Source organism: Zonotrichia leucophrys, chromosome 2, assembly GCF_028769735.1.
Source record: "Zonotrichia leucophrys gambelii isolate GWCS_2022_RI chromosome 2, RI_Zleu_2.0, whole genome shotgun sequence".
In the NCBI taxonomy this organism is placed as follows: domain Eukaryota; kingdom Metazoa; phylum Chordata; class Aves; order Passeriformes; family Passerellidae; genus Zonotrichia; species Zonotrichia leucophrys.
Window position 1 is genome coordinate 138,906,370 of NC_088171.1, and position 15,563 is coordinate 138,921,932.

The following is a 15,563-nucleotide window of genomic DNA, read 5'->3' on the forward strand; positions in this document are numbered from 1 at the left end:
AAATACAAAAATATCTAAAAAAGCCTGTAAATAAGCCAGATAACTGTGTCTCAAAATACATTTGTAATTTATTGACAATATATATGAAAACAAAGAACTTTAAAAATGCATTTTCAAACACAGGTTAATTATACTGGAAATTAACCTAGATTTTGAGTTCTTTATAACTGGAAATTGATTATAGAATTTAGAGAATTTTAAAAATTTAATTGCAACATTTCGTCTCTCCTAGTGTTAAAAATACTGTGTATTTGTCTGTATGTATATCTCTGTGTGTACATAGTCTACATACTAAATTTGTGTTCGTATCTCTTTTTACTTTGAAAGGCAAAGTAAAATTTGTATTCGTATCTCTTTTTACTTTGGAACATACTTCTAGCTATGTTTTGAGAAGCTTTGTTTGAAATATTATGACTTGACTTTCTTCCAGGCATAAAGTGTGCTACCTAATTTCAGCCTCCTATTTACTACTAATATATTAGTTTTGTTAATTAATAAATGAAAATTTACAGAGAAAAATAGAATTTTGATTGAAAAGATATTTCAATTGTAAATAAATAGCAATAAATTCCATCAATATCATTCACTCTTTATAAAACTGAAATATGTGAATGCTAGGGAAGGCATTTCATTATGATCTAGAAGACCAAAATGACCCCTTCCCAAAGAAGCATAACTAAATCTGATAGCAATTGTCATGTTCCAGTATGCACAATGTACTTGATAAAGCCAAGGTAATTAAACAGCATTCAAGAGTGTCCTGAGTGCCTTTTTTAACTTTACAGAAATCATTTCAATCGCTATTCCCCCTCTTTTAAGTACAATTTCTGGGGAAGGAATAGTTTTTATTCTCAGGTTTTTAATCTGTGATTTCTACAGATTTCTCAAAAATCCTTCAAGGTGTGAAATTTATTTATTTGATTGACTGGTTGATAAGTATTTTTTCTTAATAGGAATTATTGTTTAGGTGTTTGTGAGTCTCAGCTGTACACTTATGTTTTGTTTTTGTTTTGCCATGAAGTTATTTCCTGTGGAGAACTTCCTACCCCTCCAAATGGGAATAAGATTGGAACTCAAATCACATACGGATCTACAGCTATATTTACTTGTGACTCAGGATACATGCTAGTTGGCTCTGCAGTGAGGGAATGTCTGTCATCTGGACTCTGGAGAGGAATTGAGACCAGATGTTTAGGTATGGATACTCCTGTCATGACTTGTCCATTTTCTTTCTCTCTAGAAGACAAAAGTAAGAAAAGTGATCTGCTTCTCCTTTTCTATACAGCAGACACGTTGAGGAGAGCTCTGCATGTGTGTGGCTGGGCAGCATTGTTTTTCTCATCAAATTAGAACTATGTTTATGTTTTCAAAAATTACATTATCTTTACAACTTGCAAAATCTATTTGTATATTTTTGTACATGCCTTTAAAGTAGGACTATACATAAGCAGCAAGACAGATTAATTCCTTTTGTATCAACTCTAATACATATCCTCACTAAAATATCTGCATAGTAGATCTGAACTAAGTGGTTGTGTCATAGAATTAAACTGTGTTCTTGAAAAGGTACAAAAAGAAGAAATAAATTGTGGAAACTTTGACAGGATCAGTGCAGCCTTATTTCTGAGAAAAAGCCACTATCCTGGTGCTTTTTACAGAATTTGCGACCCTTTACTTGTACAAGGTTAGGCATCTTCTCTTATTTAATATACTCAGACGTTGTTGCCTGAATTATTTAAGAATAAAATGAACAAATGAAGCAATTTCAGGGCTTCTTTCTGGTTCATTGTCATGTGTACCTTGAGCTGGGTTATTATATTATGTAGAGACATAGGTTTTAACTCTATATTTAACCAAAATTTTAATTTCAGTTGAAATCAAAAGTATGCTAGCATTCTGAATTAGAATGAAATATGCAAATCATATTGTATCTTGTTTGTAGAGGCATGAATATATAACAGAATATCCATAAACTGATACTCCCAGAAAACTGAACCAGTATATACATTAAATATTGGGGTTTGTTGCAATATATCTTTGTACAGATTTCCATTCACCTTTTTAAACGACTTTTAATCCCAAATAAACAGCATTATTTTCTAATGTTCACATAAGTGAATGACTCACGAATGAGCAGAAGTGTTGCTTATCAGGCTACAAGTCTGCAGCTGGAATGTTCCCTGACATGAAGCAGAGAGGGATAGAGGCTTTGTTAATGTTTCTCTTGATATCTTGATATCTTCATCTTCTAAATTGTCAGCAATTACAAGATGTTCTAAATCTAAATTTTTGAAGCACCATACTATATGTTAAATCAAAATGTTCTGCTTTTTGTCTTGTTTGCCTATTTGTTTGTTTTTATTTTTACTGATTTTTCTGCAGAAGTTACAGCTGTTGAAGTTAGGAGAAATGTAAAAAATTTTCTTCAGAAAAATAATATATAAAACCAGATCAATTAGATGCTATTTGTGAATAACACCTCGGAAAAATGCTTGCATTTAAGAATTTTGCCAAAATAACTTCATGTCAAGTGAAAATCAGCACAGAACGAATTGAATTTTTCCTACATTTGCCCGTAGAAATAAAATCATAATATAATTTAATAATAGTAACAGATTACATAATCTTTACTTACAACTTAAAAGAGGACCCCTGCTTCTTGGAACTGATTCATTATTATTCAGTTCCTACATTATAATGTCCAGTAACAATAAAAATTTAAGGAAACAACTGTATAACTAGAGGACAAAAACAGTAATCTAAGCCAAACCTATTGTATCAGAGTAATAGCACTACAGCAATATTATTATGCATGTCTTTAAAGGTTTATTATGGCAAATTGTTGAAGACAGCATGAAAACAATTTTCTGTATTCAGAAAAATTAGAATATACATCATATACAGCATGGAAAAAATATATACCTTGCTTAAAAAAAAAAAAAAAGAATCAAACAGAAAAGCTAGTGACAGAGAAAATTTATAAAAGGGAGAGAGTCATGGCTGCCATAATTTCTCTTGCAACAATGCTGCCTACTGTGTTACATCACTGTGCAGGAATGAGTGCCCTGCAGACTCAGAATAATTCAGTTCAATTCTTGTTTATTCCATAAGAAATCTGAGACTTAAGAGGGATGAGATCAGTTAACGACAAATCAGAAATAAGAAATTTTTTAAAGTAGGTTGTTGTCAGAAAGTATAGGAAATGGAGGAAATTAAAGAACTATTAGAATGTGGGAGAAAGGAGATCAAATACAGCAGGGAGACTTACAAGGTGGGTATTTTAAGAAATTAACATTACTGATAAGTTGCACAATCTACTTCTGATGTTTTTGTGCTCCCAGTTGTAAACATTTTGTACAACTGAGCTCTCCCACTTTTACTTTCTGAAAAATGTAGTTCTTGGACTGAAGTGATTACCAATGTATTTCTGTTTTAAGTTTTTAAGATGCCCTTAGGAATACCCTTAAATGACATACTTGAAATCCTACAGGATAAAATAATACCCTTTTCAAGTATTTTGTTTTAAAATACACTTATTTTTTTTCAAAAGTGCTACTGAAATAATCACATTTAATTGTTGTATTACATAGCCTGATTTTCATTTCAGGTATGTGTAATTTTAAAAGTATATGAAAGGCAGAACAAACAAGAATCTAAGTATCTGCAGTAGAACTTTAAAGTAGTTTGTGGTGAATCTAATCAGATATAGATGAGAATTAGAACTGAGGTAAGCTTTAAATCACCAAAAATATTGACCAAAATCCAAGTAATGTTATTCCATGACATTGGGAACAGTAGAGCATGGTTTTGATAACAGCCATAATAGTGTGAGAATATGATGATAAGTTTCCCAGCTCTTTTTTGTCTTTCTTTTCTCATTCTGACTTTTACTAAAAGATGGGTAATTTATGGATAATGAATCTATGGCAAAAGCCAGAACACTTAACACAACTGCCTTCCTTTCTCAATCACACTTTTTTTTCTTTAAATAATATCTAAATGACAAAGTAGTGCTTCATAAGTAATCACCTTATTATAACAGTAGGAAATTGACTTCTTGGTCCTTATTCTCTGTAGCTGATGAGAAGAAACAATGTTCAAATTGAAAAAAACAAATGAAACAAAACAGAATAGAGCTTCTGAAGTACTTCTGTTGTCAAAGTTAAAAAAATTAAATGTTTCAGGACATTTTATTGTGAAAAAAATCACATTAGTCTTTTAGAATAAAAAACAAGCAAAGATTAAAACCATGACAGTTGTGTCTCCTAGGTTACAGTCTCTCACTATTTATTATGCTTGATCTTTTTCTGTACTGGTAACACTGAAACTGTCTATGTAATAAATCCTGAGAAACATTCCAAAACATGGAATAGATTTTTACTAAATATACTAGTTATAAAAAGAGACTGACAAATCTGTGATTTTGTTATACATTTTCCTCTTGGAAAACTACTTAAATATTCAACAAGAAATTGATTATTCCTTTGTCTGTTTGTATGAAAACTTTGTATATTTACAGTATTTACTGATAACATATTTACAATTTTATATTTTGCATTATTCCATTTATTCATTGCATTAATTTTGTTTGCTTTAATTTAATGCCAGGAAAAACATTGATCATAAAAATATATATCATCATACTTTATAGGTTTTTTTAATGTATTTATTTTAATATGTAATCAGATATTTAGTAAACTGGGCATTTCCTAGAGTGGACGTAAATTGGGTCTACTTTAATAACTCTATAGTACTTTCAGATAAACTTTGGAGTTAAATAGAATATAAATGGTGAAAAACATTTCCTAAGATTTCTCTAGCACAAATTTTTCCCCCTTTTTTCAGAGCATTACTTTTACACATCATGATCAGGACTACTTTTTCATTTTTTTAAACGTATTTTTTGCCTTTTAAAATGTTTTATGTCTTATTTTGGTTAACATTTTAGACAGCTTAGTCAAAAACACTTAACAAAGTAAAACTAACAAAGAAAAGTATAACATGCTTTGAAAAGTCTTTCTTTTAGATACAGTTCTTCTTACTGCCCTTCTAATGGAGCAGTTTTCTTAGATTCTTACAAAGAATTCTGATTTCTTTCTAGGACCTAACTCATTGTAATGCAATGTACAAAATTCTGTACTTCTCTTTGGGGGTTATTTAACTGAGCTTCCCTCACTTGTGCTAGTTACATGACTGATAGTAATGTTAAATCTTGTTTAGACATCTCATCAATGAAAACTACATGAAAAGGCAGCAAAAAAATAGGATTTTCAACCAATACTTAAACTCAGAGGAAAGATATGCACATTTGTCTTTGTTGTTGATTGGTGAGCTAACTCCAAGTTTTCACATTTCTTGAACTCCTGACTCTATCCTCTTCATCTCAGCTGTCCAAAACCTAACATTTATTTCTTAATTCCTTCTTCTTTCTCAATACCTCATGGCATCTAAACATCCTGATAAAACAGATATGTTCATTTATTTACCAAAAGTCATTGCCATTATTTCATACGGGATAGACTCAGCAACTTCTGGAACAATAGTTTTGTTCAGTTCTGCATATTAGTATTAAATCTCAAATAAAGATAAATGATAAAATATTATTACATTTTTAAAGGTCTATAATACTTCATATTTTGCTGCTAATTGTGATATGACAAAATTATGTTAATTCAGTTCATTTGGAGAGCACCTTTATAAAGTACCCCTATGAATTAAATGCAAAAATGAAGAATGAAGTTTATTTGATTAATAAGGCATAAGATAGTGTGGTTCCCAAACATGGCTAATATTAGAGGAGCTTTCAGTAAAGGCAGATGGATAGAAGAAAATAGCTTTTTAGGTTAGTGTGTACATTAAATGTCAACATTTTCACTTCCCACACAATAATATTAAGAATACCATTCATCTCTTAAGAAAAAGGCTACACTTCACATACTGTGTCTTTGTCTGAATTAAAAAAATAATCCATCAGATTGAGCAGATCATGAAACAAATAATTGATTTAGAATTATCTACATTTGCATTACATATGGTTCAGAAAGTTTTCCTTGGACTATATCTGCTCTAGTCCTCTGGGCCAAATGCCATCATTTCTTATATGGTTTTAAGTTGTCAAAAAGATCTGTCATTAATTTTGAGTACTTTTTATCCACAAGGAGATGAAACACATTTTGTGCACCTAGTTGAGGTTCTCAGTGTGCTTCCTCTGAAAGGAAGCTAATTTGTTCATGGTAAAATCACTCAGGACATTTAAGAGAAGGAAGATCTGAACCAAAATTCTCATGTGAACACAACCTTTGATGTGTTAGCTGGGGAATATTTATCCCAGTTTTACTCAACTCTTTTTTCATACAAAAATACTGCTTTAAAATGCTAATCAGTCATTGTTGGCTGCCTGTTACTCGTCAAGGAAAAACCAGTTACCCATCAACTCTAAGAACAATGCTGTCCATGGAGTCAAAAAAATAGCAGACATACGATCTGGGGCAAAGAAACCATGGAGGCTAACAGCAAAGAATGTTCAGTGCATTCATTTATCAGTAGTATTTTATATATTTTCTCAATCAGCTTTCAGCTACTGAAAGGTTTCCATGTCTATGTAACCTCTGAAGTGTAGCCTCTCTGCCAATATTTTCATACTTGAAACTTCTAGAAACTATATAAGCCACTACCTTCTTCATCTTCACTGTTTTTTAAATCTTTTTTTTATACTCTTGGTATTTCAGTTAAGGGGGATTCTGCATCTCTAGTGTTACTGAATTAATATATCTGGAGTTAACCATATGCTTCTCTTTGTTCTTCAGTACCACTGTATAATAATAACTAGACTTTCAGATTAGGTATATGATGTTTCATCTTTAAAGAATTATTCAGCTGTTTCAAGGAATTCAGCAGAGAACTTCCCTCTGTGGGCCATGGATTAAAAAAAGATTTCAAATAACTTTACCATTCATCCTGAACAGTTTTAGTACAGCTTGAACAGCTGTAAAAATGAGACTCTTCTGAAAATAGCAAGAGAAATGCCCCAAGCCCTGTTTTGTCCAGAGCTGTGCCTTCTTATATCTTTTTATTAAATGGAAGCCCTGTAAAGAAGAAGGAAAAAAAAAATAAAAAGCAAGGAAATAATTCTTCCCTTTTCAGCTGAGGTCATCTTGACAGGTTAATTAACTTTGTTGAATAATAAATAACATAAATATCTGTTTTCAATAATACATTGATATGTAGATTTATTTCACTACTGTGCTCATTTTTGACATTACTGACAACTAAAGTAAGTACAGGCATGTTTTTTGCCTTTTAATGTAAAGATTCTGTATTCATTTATTCCGTTCTCATAGAACAACCTGCAGAAAAGAAATCTCATTTACAGCTATGGTTTCAAAGGTTCTGACGCTAAGTTATTATGCTCATTCTTCATTGCTAGAACAGGATTTCATGTCAAATTAGGTAATTTATTTGGTGGTCACAGGTTATTAATATCCTTCATTCCCAGTCTTTGACTAATTTTGTTTTTTAATAATATTTCATGCAATTATTCTTCTCAAGTTTTGTTAGACTGGAAACTGAGAATATTATATTTTTGATTTCTTCTCTCAAATCTCTCTCAAATTTACTCAGTAAAACCTTCACATTTAGTCTCTTTTAATACTTTTTTTTGTAATTTTCACTTGTCTTTGCAAGAGTGGTATATTTTGATTCAGTATTACAAGTTACAGGTTATATTAAGACCCATGGGTCTCATCTGGATTCATAGAAATGCTGCTAAAGTCTTTTACATCTATGTCTTAGAAAAAATGGAACTACAACCACTCTTATGGTACAGCAAAAAAAAATAGAGATATTGACAATGGACAAAGATGTCAAGAAAACAGTCTGGAATAGCTTAGCCTAATGTAGTCTAGAATCCTAACTTAGTGGGAAGTCAGCTATTTACTACCAGGGCACTAGAATTTACTTATTTGTCACAAAGCCCTTATAATAGGAATTTAAATGAAAGTCCTGAGAAACAATTACCATCAGAATTGATATAAAAAATACCAGAATATATAGCAATAAATATGAGCATATCTTTAATCTATAATGAACATCTTGGAATTATTTTCATAGCTTAATAAAAATGTTAAAGATAAGAATTCTACTAAAATTCATGAGAAAAATAAACAAAGACCTTACTTTGTAGAAGAAATGAAAAAAAACCCAGAATAGAATTGAAGTTAAGTAATAATTGCTCTTCCAAATACAGGTGTAGATAATGATAGAGGTTTTTTGATGATTTGAGAGTTGTTTTGTTTTTTCTTCCTCTATGCTTTTTTTTCCCTCTTGATATTGGTGAAGTAATGATAGCTGCAATTATAAGTTGAGGTCCTAATTTCCTCTGGCAGAGAGCATCTCTATGGTTGTAAAATAGAGTGGGAAAATAAAGCAAAGAATAAAAATTCTGGAAAATACTAATGACTCTCTAACTTTTTTTGACCTTTTGGAGTTTACCTATTTTCATGAATCAGTGGAAATTCTAGTAAAGTTCTCCAACAGTCTCTTAACAGGAACTATGTAGACCATTATTTAGAATTTTCATAGCAAACATAGTGAACTGCTTACCACATCCACCTACATGACAATTGTCAGGTTTTGGTTTGTTTTTTTTTTTTTTTTGAAAATAAAACAAATAATGCTGAACCCATAATTTTGGAGTATTGGATTGTTTTGGTTTTGGGATTTTTTTACCTTTTTTCTTTTTTGTTTGGTTTGGTTTTAATATTTTTTATATATCCCTCAGTAACACTAAACTTCCTCTGGACAGCAGAGTAAAAACTGGCAAAAAATCCTCCAAATCCCCATGTTTTGTTTGTTTGTTTGTTTGTTTGTTTGAATCTCTTTTTTAGATTTGAGATAAAAAATGTGTCACAAGTCTGGTATATCCTGTTTTTAAATGATGTTTACTTACTTAACATTTTCACTGATTGATTTAGAATTCTGTTATGACAGAAGTACAGTTTTATAACACTGCATTATAATATTCTTAATTAATTCAGGTTTATTTCTCAGTTTAGAAATCTTAAATAGGGATAGAAGTAGTCTCTACTGCTTTAAAATCATGTTTCATCACTAGTAGTGGGAAGTTCACAATCAGCCATGCAATATCGTTAGCTCTCCAAAGGTATAACTGTTACACAGAGTGGGAGGAAATAATCAAGACAGAGGGATTTGAAGTACCAGACTCATAGAACAGCCCAGGTTGGAAGGGAATTTGAAAAATCATCTGATCCAACATTTCATGGCAAAGGGAGCTGGGATTACCTAGCAACCTGTTTAGTCCTATTTTGAAGACATCCAGTGATGTAGACTCCCATCACATCTCTGAATAGATTGTTCTGGGGAATGCTTGTTCTTACTGTCAAAAGAATTCTTTCTTATGTCATGATGAAACCTTTCCCAGTGCAGCTTGCACCCATTGCTCCTCCTCCTCTCCATGTGACTCCATGTGAAGAGAAAGCGTCCAATATTTTCCTAGCCTCTCTCTAAGTACTGGAATGCTGTGATGAGCCCCACCCCGCCTGAGCCTTCTCTTCTCCAGGAGTTAATGCCTTTATCCTTTCCTCATAGGAGAGGTTTTTCAGCCTTTGGTTATTTTCATGACCTGCCTTTGCAGTCTGTCTGAATCCTTCTGCATCTTTCATGTGCAGCCTGGCAAGCAGTGGATAGAGTGGGATGATCACATTTCTACCACTGCTAATAGTGTTTCTGCAGATGCAGCCCAGGATCCATTCTGCTTTCACTGTTGCAGCCACACTGCTGACTCACAGTCAGCTTCTTGTCCACCAAGACCCTCAGGAGCCTTTCAGTGACACTGCTCCCCAGCCAGCACGCAGATCATGGCCTGTTCTGGGCTCTTTGGTTCTGTCATCCCAGGGGCAGAGTCTTGCAAATGGTTTTGTTAACCTCAGACAGTTCTTTCTCACTTGCTCTTCCAGCTTGCCCAGATCTTTCTGTAAGATATCTCTTCTGCCTCACCTCACCTCAGTCTGGTGTCCTCAGCAACTTGGTGAGGCTGCTTTCAATCCCATCATCCAGATAATTTATGAAGATATTCAATGTCATGAGGCCTATTACTGATCCTTAGGGAACCCTGTTGTGATAGATTTCCAACCTGAGTGCAAACCTTTGATCACCACCCTTTTAGTGCAGGCCCTTAACCCATTCCCTACCCATCTTGAAGACCACATACCCAATCTGTATCTTGCCCTTTTGTGCAGGAAAAGGCTGTGGGAAATGGTGTTGAATTCTTTGCTGAATTTCAGGTAGGCAACATCCACCAACCCTCTCCTTGTATATAGTATATGTTGAAGACAGCTGAAGGAAAAGAAGTAAATAAAGAAAAAAGAAACTCAAAAGTCAAATAAGTCAAAACTAGGGTCTGAGAGGTTTATGACAATGAAAGGAATTAGACTAAGAGGATGGGATTTTTAAATTACTTTAAATTTTCTGGAGTGAGACAGGGATATTACTGCAAGACATATAGATGATTTGTAATGAATTTTCACCTGTTGAAGTTATAGGCTTTGTAAAGTTGCAGAAACTGTACTGTGATCTCAGTTGCCTCACATGTTGGATTACTTCAGTTTTATTCTCTCTGCACAGGAAACAGAGATTAACCTTTCTGGTGAAGTATTCTGCTTCCACTCTGCCATAAAGCAACACTAAATTCTTAATTAGGAACCAAGCCATATATTTTAATTAAATGCAACTTGAAAAATATTTCCTTGAGCATGATCTGAATCACTGCAGACTGCCTGGTTGGATTTTGATAGAAACTAATCTTTTACAACTCAGTTTTTATTCCTCATCTGGTTAGCCCTGTTTATAGTCAGAAATATGAGAGGATAGGGAAATTAGTTCCTCTGGAGCATGTTCAAAAAAGTCTACTACATGCTGAATGGATTATGAATTTCTTGGAAAATCAAGCAATACTCTGACAAAAATACTCTGACAAGGAATACTCTGACAAAAAGATGTTATGCCATCATATCCTAGAAAACATAAATTTAATGTATACTTGTTTTTAATATAAGACTGAGGGAAACAGGGAGGGAACAAAGAAGGGTTAATATAGCTTTGAATACTACCAGGCTTGGACTCCTGATAAGTACACAGAAGTCAAATTGGAGTCATCAATCTAATATATGTGGAGGTTCATATACTACTAATACTGAATTGGTAAATTCTGATTGTATGAAAATGTAACATTTTATCTTCTTTTCTTTTTTTAAATTTCTAGTCTCAAATGAATGAGGTAAAATGTAGAAAAATACATCAGGATATTAGAAGCATTTAAAATTTCAAAGGATAAAACCGTCCAAACCATATTGGTTCTGTATGTCTTTTCTTATCAGCAATTCCATGCTGTGTAGATTTGTTTGTGGGGGCTATTTGGGGAAGATTAGAAGACAAAAGGAGAGCAGAGGAGTTTGAGTGGCTGGAGGTTTGGGTTTTATCCCTAAAAAGTACTAGCTGAAACACTGCTCTTTTTTTTTTTTTTTTCTTTCTTGTCTTACTCTTCTTTTGGCAGTGAATTCTCTACCAAATGTCACAGTCTTCATGAAGTCAACCATTTTTAGAAGAATTTCCTCTAACCACATTTTTTGCTGAATCACAGTGCCCATTTTCCAGAATTCATTATGAAAAATAGCAACTACACAGTTTGTTATTTTTTTCCTCAGTCTCTCTGTAGGCTAAATGTCTCTTTATGACTTTCATAATGAAAATGCAATAATTCTCATATTTTGACAATACAGAGTAAAAGATTAGGCCTAGGCATAGGCAGATTTTTGGTTGCCATTTGGCTGCTGTAAGATTTGGCAGCTGTTGTGCTGACTGCCTTCAACCAAAGAATGTTAATCTCTTTGGAATTCCACTGGGAAGGAGAGAAAGAATGGAAAACATAACAGAGAGTCAAATTCCAGAAATAAATTGTTCACGTTAATTCTTTTATTTTTATTGTAAAAAAGCTATATTTATAATGCCCACATGGATTGATATGTGTAATATTTGTATTATTTTTATTTATGTAGAATTTTTCTGTTTAGTTAAATGCATGATCTTTTAATGCTACATTATTCATTTAATCATAATCAAAATATTACTAAGGTAAATAATACATATTTTTACATGTTGCAATAAAAAGGAATTATTCATATTTTTAAAGGAAATTTTATTATATATATGACATTTAATCTCTTTGCTACATCATCAGTAGCTACACATTGCTATACATATGCATGATTACAGTTTTCACCAAGCTGATAAAAATAAAGCTTTGAATTAGGTCAATAAAAAACCTTAAAAGATATTCAGCATTTCTTTGTTTTAGTTGAGGAGGTTTATTTAAAGTTTATATGACATATTTACTGATATTTTTTTCTTTTTTTTTCTTTTTTCTTTACTACACATAAATCTAGCTGGTCACTGTGGTATCCCAGATCTTATAGTCAATGGACAAGTAATAGGAGAAAATTATGGCTATAGAGACACAGTTGTTTACCAGTGCAGTCCTGGTTTTCGGTTGATTGGCTCTTCTGTAAGAATCTGCCAACAGGATCACAACTGGTCTGGCCAACTTCCATCCTGTGTGCGTAAGTAAGCATGGCAGCACATTCTGATTGATGTTACAGGAGTAACAAGATGAGGGTTGAATGGTCCTCAAAATATGGGGACACATAAAATCTGTGATTCAGCTATCGGGTGAAGTTAAGTGTTGTCACATAAAATGTCCACTGCCTGTTTTTGGTGACTGAATACCTTCTGTTTTGGATGTGAAAATTCTTCAGGAAGTGATAGGATTTATGAATGCCACTACTCAAATTTGAAAATGGCTTTATGACCTGTAGTGGCTTTTGGAAACATTAAATGTGTATTTAATTTCACTCTTTCAGTTGGATATGTAAATACTGTTGGGGTAAACTGTCAACACTGCAGATTGAAATGTTTACCAAATTTTTTTCCTTCTTCCTCTCAGAGGTGCTGTTACTTTGATTTGTGGTTTTGGTGTTCTTTTGAGTGAATATTGTGCTTTGTTAATGAGATTTCTTTCTCATGATAAGCCATTACATGAAAGACTTTAGGTAATAACATCAAATTATGTATTTAATTTAGGAAAATTTGAGATTTCTCTAAGCACTTTAAAGTAAATTACCAGTATTTTTGCAGGTAATATTAGTGTATTGAAACTGTATAAATCTGCCTCTAAATATCCTATCCTTGAAGCTGAAATTCTCTTAATGCCAAGTCATAACACACAATGTTAATTCATTTGTTCTGTCATTTTAAAATATTTATTTTGAATTACTGATTAACCTTTTTTTTTCCAACAGTTGTTACAAAATAGAAGAAAATATTTGCTAAGTGTTTTTGGATCATTTTGAGAATATTAATTTGTGTCCGATTTCCTTACTTTTCTTTCGTCTGGTTTTTGTAGGCACAGAAAATAAACTTTACCTTCTTTAGATGGATTTTTTATAAACATTAGAAAAATTTCACTGTGCCAATAGTTCTGGGGTATTTTCAAAAAAGAAAGTCATAAATTTATAGCTTCACTAAGTATTTAGGCCACAAAGATAAAATATTGAGTTGATAATAAGACAAATTTGTAAGAAATAATTCCTGAGGAACTAAGGCAGTGAAATATTTCCTTTCAATTTCAGACTATACATAATGAAAATCTAGTGCTTTCTTTTCTCCTGCTTCTTCAGAACAGTTTTCTTCATTTGCTTTCATTACTGCATGTCAAATTCTTTTCAGTTTACTTAAAAATTTAATTAAGTTCTTGAACATTAATACATCATGGAAAATATGCAGTATCTTATAATATCAAAACTTGAAAATACTAATATATCATTATTATCTATTGTATAATAAATAATGAAAAGCGATAACATCTTGGTATGGTTTTGGTTCTTTTTTTTTTGACTGGTGCTATGCTAGCTGTGAGCTGTGGCCACCCTGGTAGTCCTATTTATGGAAGAACAAGTGGAAATGGTTTCAACTTCAATGATGTTGTGACATTTTCCTGTAATACTGGGTATGTTATGCAAGGACCAACCAAAGCTCAGTGCCAAGCTAATAGGCAGTGGAGCCACTCGCCCCCTATATGCAAAGGTAAGAAAGCAGCATTTACAGGTTACTAAATGTTGTAAAATTAAAGCTGAAAAATAAACAGAAGGTAAAGGAACACAAGATAAAGTGATTCCTTTCTCATCAACAGAGAGACTGATTAACTAACATAATAATGTTCTTATTTAAGACTTTTTCTGATGCTATGATTTTTTACAGTCGGGTTGCCAGGATAACAGTTGCAGAGAAACTTTCTTATGTGTCTGTAGACTGTATTGCATTTTAAAAAGTTGTCTCTACAAGTTACTGAAGCAAAATTATGGAGAGATAATTAAGAGCTTAAAGCCTGAAATAATTTTCTCTGCATTTTTAGACAATATAGTTCTAGCAGACACATAAGAAAAGCTACTTTTCTTCCTTTTACATTTCCATTGGTGCTTCACAATTGACTTTGAAAATTGCTCTTCTAATTTATTAATGCTGTCCATTTGTGTTCTTCTCAATGCTTCTAGATATTCTTTCACTTAGAAAAATAATTCTTTCACTTAGGAAAATAATAGTATGTTATTAGTCCTCTTTAATTTTTCATAAACAGTTTTAGCCAGATTTTTTGTCATCCTTATCTTTTTAAAATTTTGATGTGTTTGTAAATAATTTGTTTTATTTAGAAAAATGTACTTTTTGCTGTAGCTTGCATGTACATATGCAGAAATTCTAATGAGTGTTCTTCAGCATCTTCTCAGCAGCTTCTCTGTATTTTTATCTGTGCATAAACTAAATAACGTATTTTTATAGAAGTTTTATTGACTGTATTTTCTTTTCAATAGGTGTTCTTCACTTTTATTTGATTGCCTTCCCCTAAGAGATACTGCCAAATAGTTTACAGAACTTAAATTTCCAAGGAACTCTTTGTTGATGAGAAGACATTATTTTCTAAATTTACAGTACTAAACATGTATTGTGTGTTTAGGGTACCTGCTTAATCTCATTTTCAATCCAGTTGCTATCAGTCACTTTGGTATTCTCGTATTGCAGAGTGCCAAAGTGCTGACAGCTTATTGGCATTTAGGGATTGGTGAATAAGTTGTTCAGGTTGCTCTTTGAAACTTTACACAGTCCTGAAATTGTATATTGGTTTTAGGAGAGATTTTTAAAACCAGTAAGTACTAATCTTGTGTTGGACATCATTAATCATGTCAGCAATGTGCAGTGAAATCCATTCTAATGTGATTTTGTTTTATTTACTTTGAAGTTAAATAATAATAAAATGTTACCTTGCATATTTGTAAACTACCAAAAGTGCAATATTATAGAAAGGCTGCACACTGTTGTGAAGTCTTTCCTTTTGTCCCATAATTTTTTCATGTAAATTCAGGGCACTTGCTGTTGTACTATAAACAACTTTATTAAATATCTAGCTTCTTAGCCAACCATAATAATTGTGTCAAACTATT

General features: G+C 32.3%; 1 protein-coding gene across 5 annotated transcripts in view; it reads left to right on the forward strand.

Moving 5' to 3' along the window:
- The window catches only part of CSMD3 (CUB and Sushi multiple domains 3), a 593,532-nt gene that overhangs the window by 525,638 nt on the left and 52,331 nt on the right, over positions 1–15,563 (forward strand). For all 5 annotated transcript variants that reach the window (XM_064706591.1, XM_064706593.1, XM_064706594.1 and 2 more), the window contains 3 exons: positions 1,022–1,195; positions 12,459–12,632; positions 13,981–14,154. In XM_064706591.1, coding sequence (XP_064562661.1) covers positions 1,022–1,195; positions 12,459–12,632; positions 13,981–14,154 — 522 coding nt within the window. The remainder of the gene's footprint in view (positions 1–1,021; positions 1,196–12,458; positions 12,633–13,980; positions 14,155–15,563) is intronic.